Below are 10,684 nucleotides of genomic sequence, written 5' to 3' on the forward strand. Positions count from 1 at the left end.
GACATGCTTTTGCAGCTCCAGAACTCTGTCGCGCCAGATGCCCTCGACCACAAGCCACGGGCGCTCTGAAATCGGGAATCCCCGTTCCTACCAATCCCGTACGTTGTATCTGATGGACCACCAATGTCTTGCGCTTGCGTTGCGGACGTCGCCCAATACTCGACCAATACTCGACCACACCCTCACAGCCAACCTTTCTGTTTAATACTGTTGATACCGTTGCCCCTCTCTCGCCGAACGGATTGTCTGCTTGCTTTCCCGGCATCTAGCGTCCAACTGAAGACTTGGTGATTTCCAAACCCCGATGACCGAATCAGAGCACTCGGCGCAGCCCCTGGTGGTAGGACACCTCGAATCGTTTGTCCGACTGCTCTACTGCTCGGTGTTCTAATCCCTCCGCGTCCGCTCCTCGGCTACCAGGAGTGGACTCGGCCAACCGGGGCCCAGATATCGATCCTCAGGGTCCGAAATCGACTGCCAGGGTCCCTAGCTTGCTGGCGATTGGGTTGCCGCATGCCATCTTCGGTGGAATATTCCAGCATCTGGCGAAGCATAAAAAACCCACCGTTCTGATAAGATTGGGTACATCGATACCCACGAATGGTCCTTCACCGTGGAATCAATCCCACTGCCCTGCCACGCCTAGTTGCACCCAACCGCGCTTGACTGCACAGCGAGGAACCGTCCGTCTCTGCAAGTAGGAAGTGGGCTACGAGGTATCACCCGGCCGCCCGCTCGAACCATTCAAAGGCCCAATTTCCCGGTCTCGCTCAAGGATCATGACCTCGCTGCTGATCGGGAAAAAGCCCACAAGCTATTGAAGCTAAGGCTCGGCCAACTGCGCCGCGACCTCCATAGAGGCTTCGCGTTTCGCGACTGCCACCTTTCAGGGAAAAAGCGTCGCCAGGGTCACGCCAACCTGGGCTGGACGGGATGGCTGTTCCCAGAAAGGCCGGGGAACGTGGCACCTGATATCGCGTTAAATCCGACACGACCGTGGCATGCTCGACCAGCTAGCTATCAGCGCAACCCAAAAGACAGACAACGAATGCGCAAACAAGACGGATGTTTTCGAAAGCTTGGGCTCAGACTAACAAATCACTTCAAGTGTCGCCAGCAACACCTCTGACTGGCATAGCGCTCAACACATGGCAAAGGCTAAGGCACAAAAAGCCATTTCGAAGATGCATACTTTGGCAAGGCTGCTTGTGAATATGCATAGACCAGCTCACAAGCACATGCTACAGGAGAAACGCCAAACAGCTAATGGAATGGGAAGCAAGCAAGGTGTGTACTGAATGCAGTACATGCGTCCAACAAGACGTGACAGCTTCCAGGGCTCCCCAGTCTCACGATTACTTGAAATGGGCACGGACTGCGAATTACCAGAGGCAGTTGACACAAGCCATGCAACGAACAGCTGTTACCCCGCTGAAAGAGAGGGGGAACTAATGAGGGGAACGAAGCTTGCTTTCTCATCAGCATTATCCTACGCTGCATTGCCGTCGAAAGGTTGAGACGTCTCTGGGCGCAACGCCTGCAACAGAGACGCTGGCCTTTTCAACCAACGTTTCGCCTCCTCCATCTCAATCATCCGGCTTTACGAATGGCAATATCATCGACCAGGCAATGCATTCAGTTGAGCCGTCTGTCTGAAATGGTCCTTGCAATGCTCCCGAGTCTCTGGGATTTGACGACGTCACATCAAGATCGATCAGCAGCTCTAAAGAAGAGCGGTAATGGCCACAAGAACTGTCGTTTCGGGTACGCTCTGCTCGCACTACTGGCCCCTTGATTGTCGCCAAACGAACATTAATAATTGGCATCTCTCGACGTTAGGACGGAGCAAAGAGTCCGCCCTAATCTAGCCTGCCAACTTGCTGGAGCGTGAAACAAATACCTCGAGGTACAACAGTTCTTGAGCGTACCCCGTCGTAGGGACGAACTTCATCATGTCCAATCAAAGGGCTTTCTTGCGCAGCCCAAGCACCCCGTCTCCACACCGGCGCTCTTTAAACTCACCCCAGTGGGGATGTAGAGCCCCCAAGTCGCATCAATATCTTGAACTCCAATGTTCAGCCACACCTGAAGATCGGATTAGATAAACAAGTACCAGAGATCCCCAACGTTGGCGCACAAGTTGATGAGAATCAAGGGGTGCACCACGGCAACTTGCAAGAGCTAGCGGCCAGCCACAAGCCACAAGCGGGACCGCGGGAAGCTCGTCTACCCGGTACGCAGCCGGCCACGAGGTATGACATCTTTTCGTCGTCAGAGGGAGTTTTCTAAATTGCGTACCATCACTTTGACGTGAATACGGCGCCGAATGCTCCCAAGCCGCAGATTATCTACCGTTGAGCTGAGCTAATCAGAATTCCTTAGCTGGCTGGAACATTCTCCGAACGCGAGGGCCAACCCGGAAACAGGTCAGAATAGTCGTTCTTTTGGGTAACATTACTCTCAACTTCATGTGGCAAATCAAGAGACACTTCAAGTCCGTCCCGTCTCTGCAGGGTCAGAGACACTGGCCCAATGTAGAGCGATCTCTCCCCTCCATCAACCACAGGCAGGAAACACACAAGACGCAAGATAACCGAGCACACACGCGCCGGGTCCCGCAAATTCCCATTATTCGAACCATGGCATTTTGCGTTTCCCCAACTGCACGTCTGCGACATTCCCGCGTTGCTTGAAGTTCGTTCCGGCCTCTGTGTGCAACACCCGTGCTGGCTCGCAGTTGCTTCAGCTGTAAAGCACACCTACAGAATTATGACGTTGCGCCGACTCATGTCGCCGATTTCATCAAACACTCAGTTCTTCTCCGCCATCTATTGGGTTTCTTGCGCCTCTTTTACACATAAGTCGACAGCACAGAACGAGATCAGGGGATCTCGATTTTACTTCATACAGGTGCTCACGCCTTTTCCTTCTGCCCAGCTAATCGCACGGGACAGGTACGCTGCCGTCCCGGCCTTTGACGCCCCAGGCCCCAGACCAATTGCGTGCGCGCCCCTTACCCCGGATACCGATCTCATGTTGATTCCAAATGCGACACGCCCCCACCTTGCTATCCTTCCCGTGAGTCAGCAAACTTCAGGAAACGGCGAGCGGCGAGACCGGTGGCTGCCATTCGATAAGCCCCGCTTGTGGCATCTTCTGGACAAAGTCAAATCTCGCGACGGTTACGACAAAAGGGTCTTGTTCCAGTCACCGGCATATGGACATAGATCTGGACCACGCCTTGGGGTCTCTAGACGATGCTCGGCGGGCAGTTGACGCCACGTTCCTGAGCCTTGACGTAAAGTCTTGCGGGTCTAGTCAAGCTAGACGGTTGGGAATGGCAGCCTCCCGGCATGTTCTGCGCGGGAATTCTTGTCCTCTATGAGCATACTATGTACATGCGTCCAGTCCCCACTTGCAATCGAGTTTTGCAGACGACCAGAGGTTGCTCTCACACTGCAGGAGAACGAGGACCCCGAAAGCTGTAGCAGTTGTTAGGCTCTTATGCGACAATATGCACATGGGACCCTCATTTCACCCCGGGGTCCCTCATTACAGCAGACTCGCGAGGCATGGTCCAGACCAGTGACACCGCAAGACACCGTTTCTGAGACCGTGGAATGTGCTCCGAGAATGAGCGGCGCGGCCCCCCGTTGAACACCCTGTTCTAAGACCTGTGCACTCTCTGCTCAGGTCTCGCGGTCTCTAGTTGAACTGTGTGCAAGCGCGTTCGCGCATCTTCGCATCGATTTCTTAAAATCCGTCTGAACTCGGCGACCACGGACAACAGGCAATGCTGATCGCGATTACTGGCTGCGAACTATTTGGAGAGCCACAGAGCTTCCTTTCTTGGCTACAGAATAGAGACGACGCTAGTATGCTCAACTACTGCAAATGAGCCTTAACCGACAGACTGGCACAGTCGCTAGTACGCGAAGGGACTAACCATGCTGACCCATCAGTCGATGCGCGCTGCGGAATCTCGATGATGGTTGAAATGGACGATGCCAGCTTTCACCTCAATTCCTCTCCAGCCAAGTCCTTTGGGCCACTGAAACAGTCGCATTCCTGGGCCAATCCAGGACAGCAGGAGGGGACCTAACATCCCGCAAGCCCGCTCAATTCCTAGCCGCCGCCCGCTGAAATCAGGCTCCTTCCGTGAGTAGGGGATCTGGCGCCAGACATCATGCCATTTAACCCTTTCCGCTTGCTGGTCCTGAATCAGATTGAATGTTGTTACCGGCGGTGGTACTTGCCATGTGTGAAGCATTCTCGGAGCAAAGCAGACCGGGCATCGTTGGAGGTACTTCTCCGGCTGCTTCTCCGGCACCGCCAGGCCGTCACTGTTCACCATTTGATCGGACCGTTGCACAAATTGGCGCCGTTCCTGGGTTCGGTTCTCTCGCATCTGGATCGGCTGAGACCCCGGACACAGCATAGTTCTTCACGATGCCAGGTGCGGTTTCCAGTCACGCTCACTGCAATGTCAAATTGGGTGGAACGCATGCCATCTGTGCTCCCAATTTTAGGCTTACCGGCAACCACTGACTCACCTGCAGAATCCTCGGGAACCAAGAATTTCCATCGACTTCGCGAATAAAACAGCCCCATATTGAAACATCTTCAGAAGGGGTTTCCCCGCCAGCTTTACCGACGATTCCGAAAGCATCGGAGCGGAGCCTTCCACACCGCCAGCCAGCGTGGTTATCCAACGCACGGTTAGATCGCGGCGGGTGTTAGGCATTCTGCCCCTGGCCGTGTAGACTTCCCGCGATTAAGGGCTTTGTCGAGAGCTTTGGGGTCCCGGTTTCCGATTCACAGGACATGTTTGTCGATCGGACGGGGCCGAAGTTCACGATCCCCTCACGTTTTCAGGGCAGCCCGCATCGCTGACATGGCCCCCCGGCCCTGCGAGCTGGTTCCTTTGTTGGCCGGATCGGACCAGCTAACGTGCCATCGGAACATTTGCAGCGCCGATTCCAACGTGCTGGATCGCACCCGTCCACCGTCCTCTGGATCGGGTGCGACGCAGTTCCTTTTAATCATTCCCCCATCAGCCCTGCCCTACACCATCCGGATGAACCTCTAAGCGTCGATCGACGTTTGAGCTCCGGACGATGGAGCCTACCTTACCCTTCCGCCCGCGTGACAGAAACTCACCTTATCGTCACTATTACAGCTAGCCCTCATTTCAGGAGAAGCAAAACTAGACGGTGCATCTCGCAGCAGATGTTATTTTCTCTTTTCCACTTGAGGATAGACACGGATTGCTCCAAGATGCGGAAGCCGATCGTAGACAACACCTCGATGCGCAGTTGTGGATCGTGGGTTGTGGGACTTGCATCCACGCCCACCGCCAGATGAGATGAGATGAGATTTCTCCGGCCAGCCTTCTGGGCGGGTGGTGGCTTTTTCGAGCGTTGGCGCCATTACCGGCGTCGTCGTTGGGAACGCTACAAGTGTAGCAACCGCTCACATGGACGATTCCCAGCGAAGCGATCCGTTCGATGCCTCCTCGACATCGTGAAAGTCGCCGATTGTCGTTTCGTTTGGAGTTTTCGATCGAGACGCAGAAGCAATGGCTGCTGATGGAACCGGGCGCTACCGGGATGACGATTTTCGACGGTCGATGCGCCGGACAAGCTGCGCGACATTCTGCCAAGCTCGGCGGTCGCTTTGACGCGCTGCATATGTCATTCTGCGATCAGTCTGGACCTTGGGCGCTACGTCTCTCTCGCACGTCGGCGGGCAGCTATCCTGCTTTTCGCCAGTCGCTGCAGGACCCCGTCGCGTCGGGAGTGTAAGCTGGTCGAGAGGGCAGAGCAGCACGACAAGCCCAGAGACCAGTGAGCTATTGCGGGCTCGGGAGCGAAGGCGGGGCGAGTGCCGGGCATGTCTCCTTCCCGGCGCAGCCACGATGATACCAGACAGCTGGGTTTGCCAGAAAGGGCAAGCAAGCGCTGTCCACAGCAATCGTTGTTGCGTCTCCTTGCCTTTGCTTGTCGTCGTCAATTCCGAAGGACTTCCGCCTCGCGACTATCGTAACGACCCGAACCCGATGATGGGTGTAAGACGAAGGATGTTTAAAAATCTCGGGTATGCTTCAATGAAGGATTTAGTCCCTGAACCTGGGCCACGTCACCGTGAGGAAAAGAGCGAAGAAGCGCTCGTCCGTCTTCGCCATCCGCGATTACAAACCACGTTTAAGCCTGAGTAGGGCATCACGATTGCCCGCTCACATCGGTTCTCTGTCGCCCTTGTTGGCGGAATGTGATGCTTGCTTGACTTCTCAATCCTATCGCGCTGTTGTTTTGGGCGAACAATATTGGCTTACAAACCGCTCCTTCCCGTTGTAGAAGTTGACGGTAGCAAGTGCTGAGCCCGTCGCCGTTGCAAGTGGAGGAAGATGATTCGTTGGCGTCAAATTTCGGGAATACGGGCAGGTCATCCAGAACCCATGGCATCGGCGGATGTCGCTGATAAAAGGCCACGATTCGCATCGCACTCACGACAGCAGAAACCCACACGCTACCACAACCTCGAGCGAATCCAACTGCCATGACCACCACAGCTGTAAAAAACGCCCTCCGCTTCGATCCGGAGTATCTGGCTGTCGTCTCCGCCAGGGATGCCGGCGGCGAAGGCCCTGCACCCTTCAAAGACGTCCACGAGCTCCGCGCCTGGTCCGAGCCTACATTGCGCAGCGTACTCAAGGCCCAGCCATGGCCGGAAAACGTCCTCGAGACCAGGATTCCGTTCAAGTCCCACGATGGGCAGGACATCGACTTGGTCCGCTTCGCGACGCAGGAAATGGCAGACGCGCCGGAGCCGCAGGGTGCCGTGGTGTACGTACACGGGGGCGGCTTCGTAACGTGCGATGTCGACATCTTTGCGCCGCAGGTCAAGCGGTTCGTCGAGATGATCGGGCTGCCGTTCTTTGCGGTCGACTACCGCCTCGCGCCTGAATTCCCGGACGGGCTGGGCGCCGAGGACGTGTACTTTGGGCTGAGGCACCTCTCGGATCACGCGGGAGAGTGGAACGTCGACCCTGCCAACATTGTTATCATGGGTGACTCTGCAGGAGCTGGCATCGCAGCAGGGGTGGCGTTGATTGCGCGCGATCGTGGGCTGAGCCCGGGGTTGAGGAAGCAGATTCTGGTGTACCCGATGCTCGACGACCGGACCAACGTTCCCGAGACCGCGGGGCACTACAAGTTTCTCGCGTGGAACACGAACGATAACCGGCTTGCTTGGGGTGCCGTACTCGGTGCCAAGGCTGGAGATCCGGCGGCGAAGGTGTCGCTGTACGCAGCGCCTGGACGGGCGGGGGTTGAGGATTTGAGGGGGCTGCCGCCGACGTACATTGATGTTGGCGGGCTTGATCTGTTCAGGGACGAGTGTATTGAGTACGCGGCCAAGCTGAGCAAGGCGGATGTGGAGGTTGAGTTCCACATGTGGCCGGGACTGCCGCATGGGTTTGAGAGTGCTCCGGGCATCCGGTGGGTTGAGCGAGCTTTGGAGGCGAGGAATGAAGCCATCAAGAGGCTGTAGCGTGTTAGACGTGAGATCGTAGTTGCTCATAGCAACGTATTGCAGGGGAGATTTGACCAAGATGAGCATCAGCCGGAGTCCACGCCCATGGGCTAGCATGCTTGTGAGACATGGTCCATCTACTGATAGCTGCGTGGTGATAAAAGGGGTGCTTGCGAGGGCCGTATGATTCTGGTAGCAGCGCAAATTCCAACTCTTGTTGACACGGCTAGACGCAGCAGCCTTCCTGGAGTTCATGCATAGTTCTTGGCCTCGGTAGTTTGTCCGTCCTCTCAGATGTTCGAGCTCACTGGTCTCCGGCCCGCGTCGTCATGCGATCTGTGTATACACCAAGGAAGACGGGGATGAGGGCTATCGATGAGGTCTGGGACTTACGCTGAAGTTGCCTGGCGGGTATCCGTTGGTAGACATGATACCTCATTCGAGAGCGAGCGGAGTGATTGCCATGGCATTGCTGGGAAAAGGTTCTTCAATAATGAGAACATTTGGTGGGCTTCGGAATCATTTGCTGGAGGCTTCGGTGGATGACGCAAGCAAGCCCATTAAATAAGTTGTTTACGGCCGTGGGATTTGCGTCCTGATACCAAGGGGTTGGCGTCCTTGAGATGCGGTGGTCAATGGTAAGCTCTTGTCTATATAAGAGAGAGGTGCTGCTTTTCTGACTTAGAGGAGAGCACCAAGAAATACATTAGCTGTTGTAGGTTGTTCGTTGTTTTACGAACTATCATGATCGTGGGTGTCTGTACAGCAAGATCGCACGTGGGGCTATCGTTCCATGCTCTTCGCCGGAGTCTCATGGGTCTCTTTGGTGCTCGTTTCTAGATTATTGTTAAGGTATACCGAGAACAGATAGCAAGGCCGGACAGGGGCTCTGAGTCGATCTAGCTAGTGCTGCTCTTGAAGGCGGGTGATGTTGTGTGCCGGACGTGAGGCAGATATGATCACCCCCCGTTGGGTCAGGTGTGCGACGCATGTGTCATTTTGGTTGGAACAGAGTTGTATCACGCATTGATTGCGTATTTATGTGCTTCGCCCCCTTTCGTGGTGAGCAGACTCGGCGTCTCTTTGGCCACGTGCTCGACTGAAGTAGGGGAAACTGCGAGGTATATGGTGTGCTACTGGATGAGCTTTTGAAGGCCACAATGCACGAGCTTGGTGTCCATGAAGTCTTGAACGGTAACGGTAGTGGTACTCTGCTGTGTCTTCATCGGAGGTGTCGGGGTTTCCTCTGGTGATCATGCTCAAGGACGCAGCACTGCGACACCATTCTCTGGCTCATGAGTCTCGGAGTATTCTGGGTACTTCACGAAGACGACGGACGACTTGAGAATGAAAATCAGTTTTAGTCTCATTTGCTGCAGGTTAAAGAGTATCATGGCAAACTCTGCCGAGTAGGAATTAGCTCTGGGATTTCAATGCGCTCAACTCTTCCATCATTGCAAGAAGCGGAGACCCAGAGACCGAAAATATTGGGTGCTCCTTGTCTCTGATGGCTCGTTTTCACGTCCAGCGTTCCTCTTTTATATTTTCAGATCTCGGATATCGGGACCACCATGAACATGCAAACTCGAGCGACTTGATGTGATTTAAAATGTGCGAAAAGCAGATTGACTTGTTGTCACACAATTGTTTGCATCGTGAAGGCGGTTAAACATGCCACTTTGGGACTTTGATTCGTGTGTTCAATGCAATCCTGCATTTGGATTCCATGGGAAAGCTAACTGGCATCGGGAGTTGTTAATGTGTATCCTTTCTCTGGGCGTCGCTTGGATCCTGCGCTTATTCGGGGAAATCAATCGGAAGACAAAGTCACCGCAAATTTCCGTCAAAGATCATACATAGGCACCGAGACAAGGCAAGGCTTCGGGCTACCACTGGAGGGGGAGAGATCTGGTAATATGGGCTACCCTGATACCCGTGGAATCGTTCGAGGCAGTGGTCACACCAACGGTATCACTTGCTTGCTCACGAAACGCTCCCAAGACTCGGTTTAACTAGTTATGTTTGTGCAGTTCTATCTATAAATATACGTGTTGTTGTCTCTGCGCTTCTTTTCCCTTTCACACACCCAATGTCGTCACCATATGAAAGGTCGCAGTCGCTCTTTTAGACCAGCATAGCCGCACAGAATGCCCGGGTTGTATGTGATAGTCGCTTGCAGACTTGCTGAATGGAAGATGCGTCTGCCTGACACATCGTACCTATATAGCTTTGGTTTGCTTCCAAGAATATGATGTTCGTGGAGAGGACGTTGATCAAGATGTGGCAGTCGTGGCTTCTGTCTTTGGGGTATGCAGAGTCTCCCTTCCGGAATAATGATAGGAGACGATAGTGGGATTATCCGTGTGCTGATTTCTTCCGCTGTTAAGATTGTCGGATCGTGATTCACTCCTTTCCTCAAGGATCTGAAGGCGTGCAAGAACTATCTGGAAGTCTGTCTACCGTTGTGAGCTGTCCGTATGGATGCTATTGCGCACAAGAGATTAGCGCTTTACAGGGCATATTGCATGAAGAATATCGAGGGAAAACATAGTTTAAGAATGTAGGCAAACCCTTTCGTCTTGTTGATAAGCACCTTAGTTTGGACTAGATGAAGGAATCAGAGCAGCCAGGCCGCGGTGGATAGCTTGGATTCTCGGGGGTGACATGACCATTTCCGAAGACGGCGAAATTTATGTCTCGCATTTTTTTTACCGTGGATGCCACAGAAGAGGAGTAATTGATAGCGAAGTGATTTAGGGCCTGCCATAGTCTTCTGTGATCTGCGCCAATGGAAATGTACTTATGCCCTTATAAAACCAAGAATCTTCTTCGTGGAAGATGATGCGGTGCCATTAATTGGTGCTGTCTTGGTGGTTTCAGCAAGATATGAGGTTGAATAGAACCCGAACAAGCCAAAGTCTGCATCATGAACCCTCCGAGTAGACCTCGACCGGGCTTGCTTGTTCCCTTGCTCCCAGGCAAGCCGCGTTTCTCAACTCCGAAAACGTCCATGGACATGCGCTGTGAAGGATGTCGAATGAATGCTGGCACCTCAGCCGCATTGTGATGCGCAAAGACAGGCAAGGCAATCCCCCAATTTGCTCCACAGGACCATCATTGAACGGCGGGCCGGCCCGGCCGCCCGAATACA

At 54.0% G+C, this 10,684-nt stretch overlaps 2 protein-coding genes across 2 annotated transcripts; both read left to right on the forward strand.

Moving 5' to 3' along the window:
• Positions 1 to 1,657: 1,657 nt before the first annotated feature.
• Positions 1,658 to 2,452, forward strand: CGCS363_v007082 (uncharacterized protein; the record flags this gene model as incomplete). The annotated part of the gene is made up of 3 exons (XM_036638931.1): positions 1,658 to 1,764; positions 2,067 to 2,252; positions 2,383 to 2,452. 3 exons carry the CDS (start codon positions 1,658 to 1,660, stop codon positions 2,450 to 2,452), a joined length of 363 nt encoding a protein of 120 aa, XP_036495680.1.
• Positions 2,453 to 6,558: 4,106 nt separating this feature from the next.
• On the forward strand, positions 6,559 to 7,551 carry nlhH-3 (Carboxylesterase NlhH; the record flags this gene model as incomplete). Its single annotated transcript, XM_036638932.1, has 1 exon — positions 6,559 to 7,551. The coding sequence occupies one exon, from the start codon at positions 6,559 to 6,561 to the stop codon at positions 7,549 to 7,551; it is 993 nt and encodes a 330-aa protein (XP_036495679.1).
• Between the last annotated feature and the right edge of the window lie 3,133 nt (positions 7,552 to 10,684).

Source organism: Colletotrichum siamense, assembly GCF_013390195.1.
Source record: "Colletotrichum siamense strain Cg363 chromosome Unknown KSG_Cg363_contig04, whole genome shotgun sequence".
Lineage (NCBI taxonomy): Eukaryota > Fungi > Ascomycota > Sordariomycetes > Glomerellales > Glomerellaceae > Colletotrichum > Colletotrichum siamense.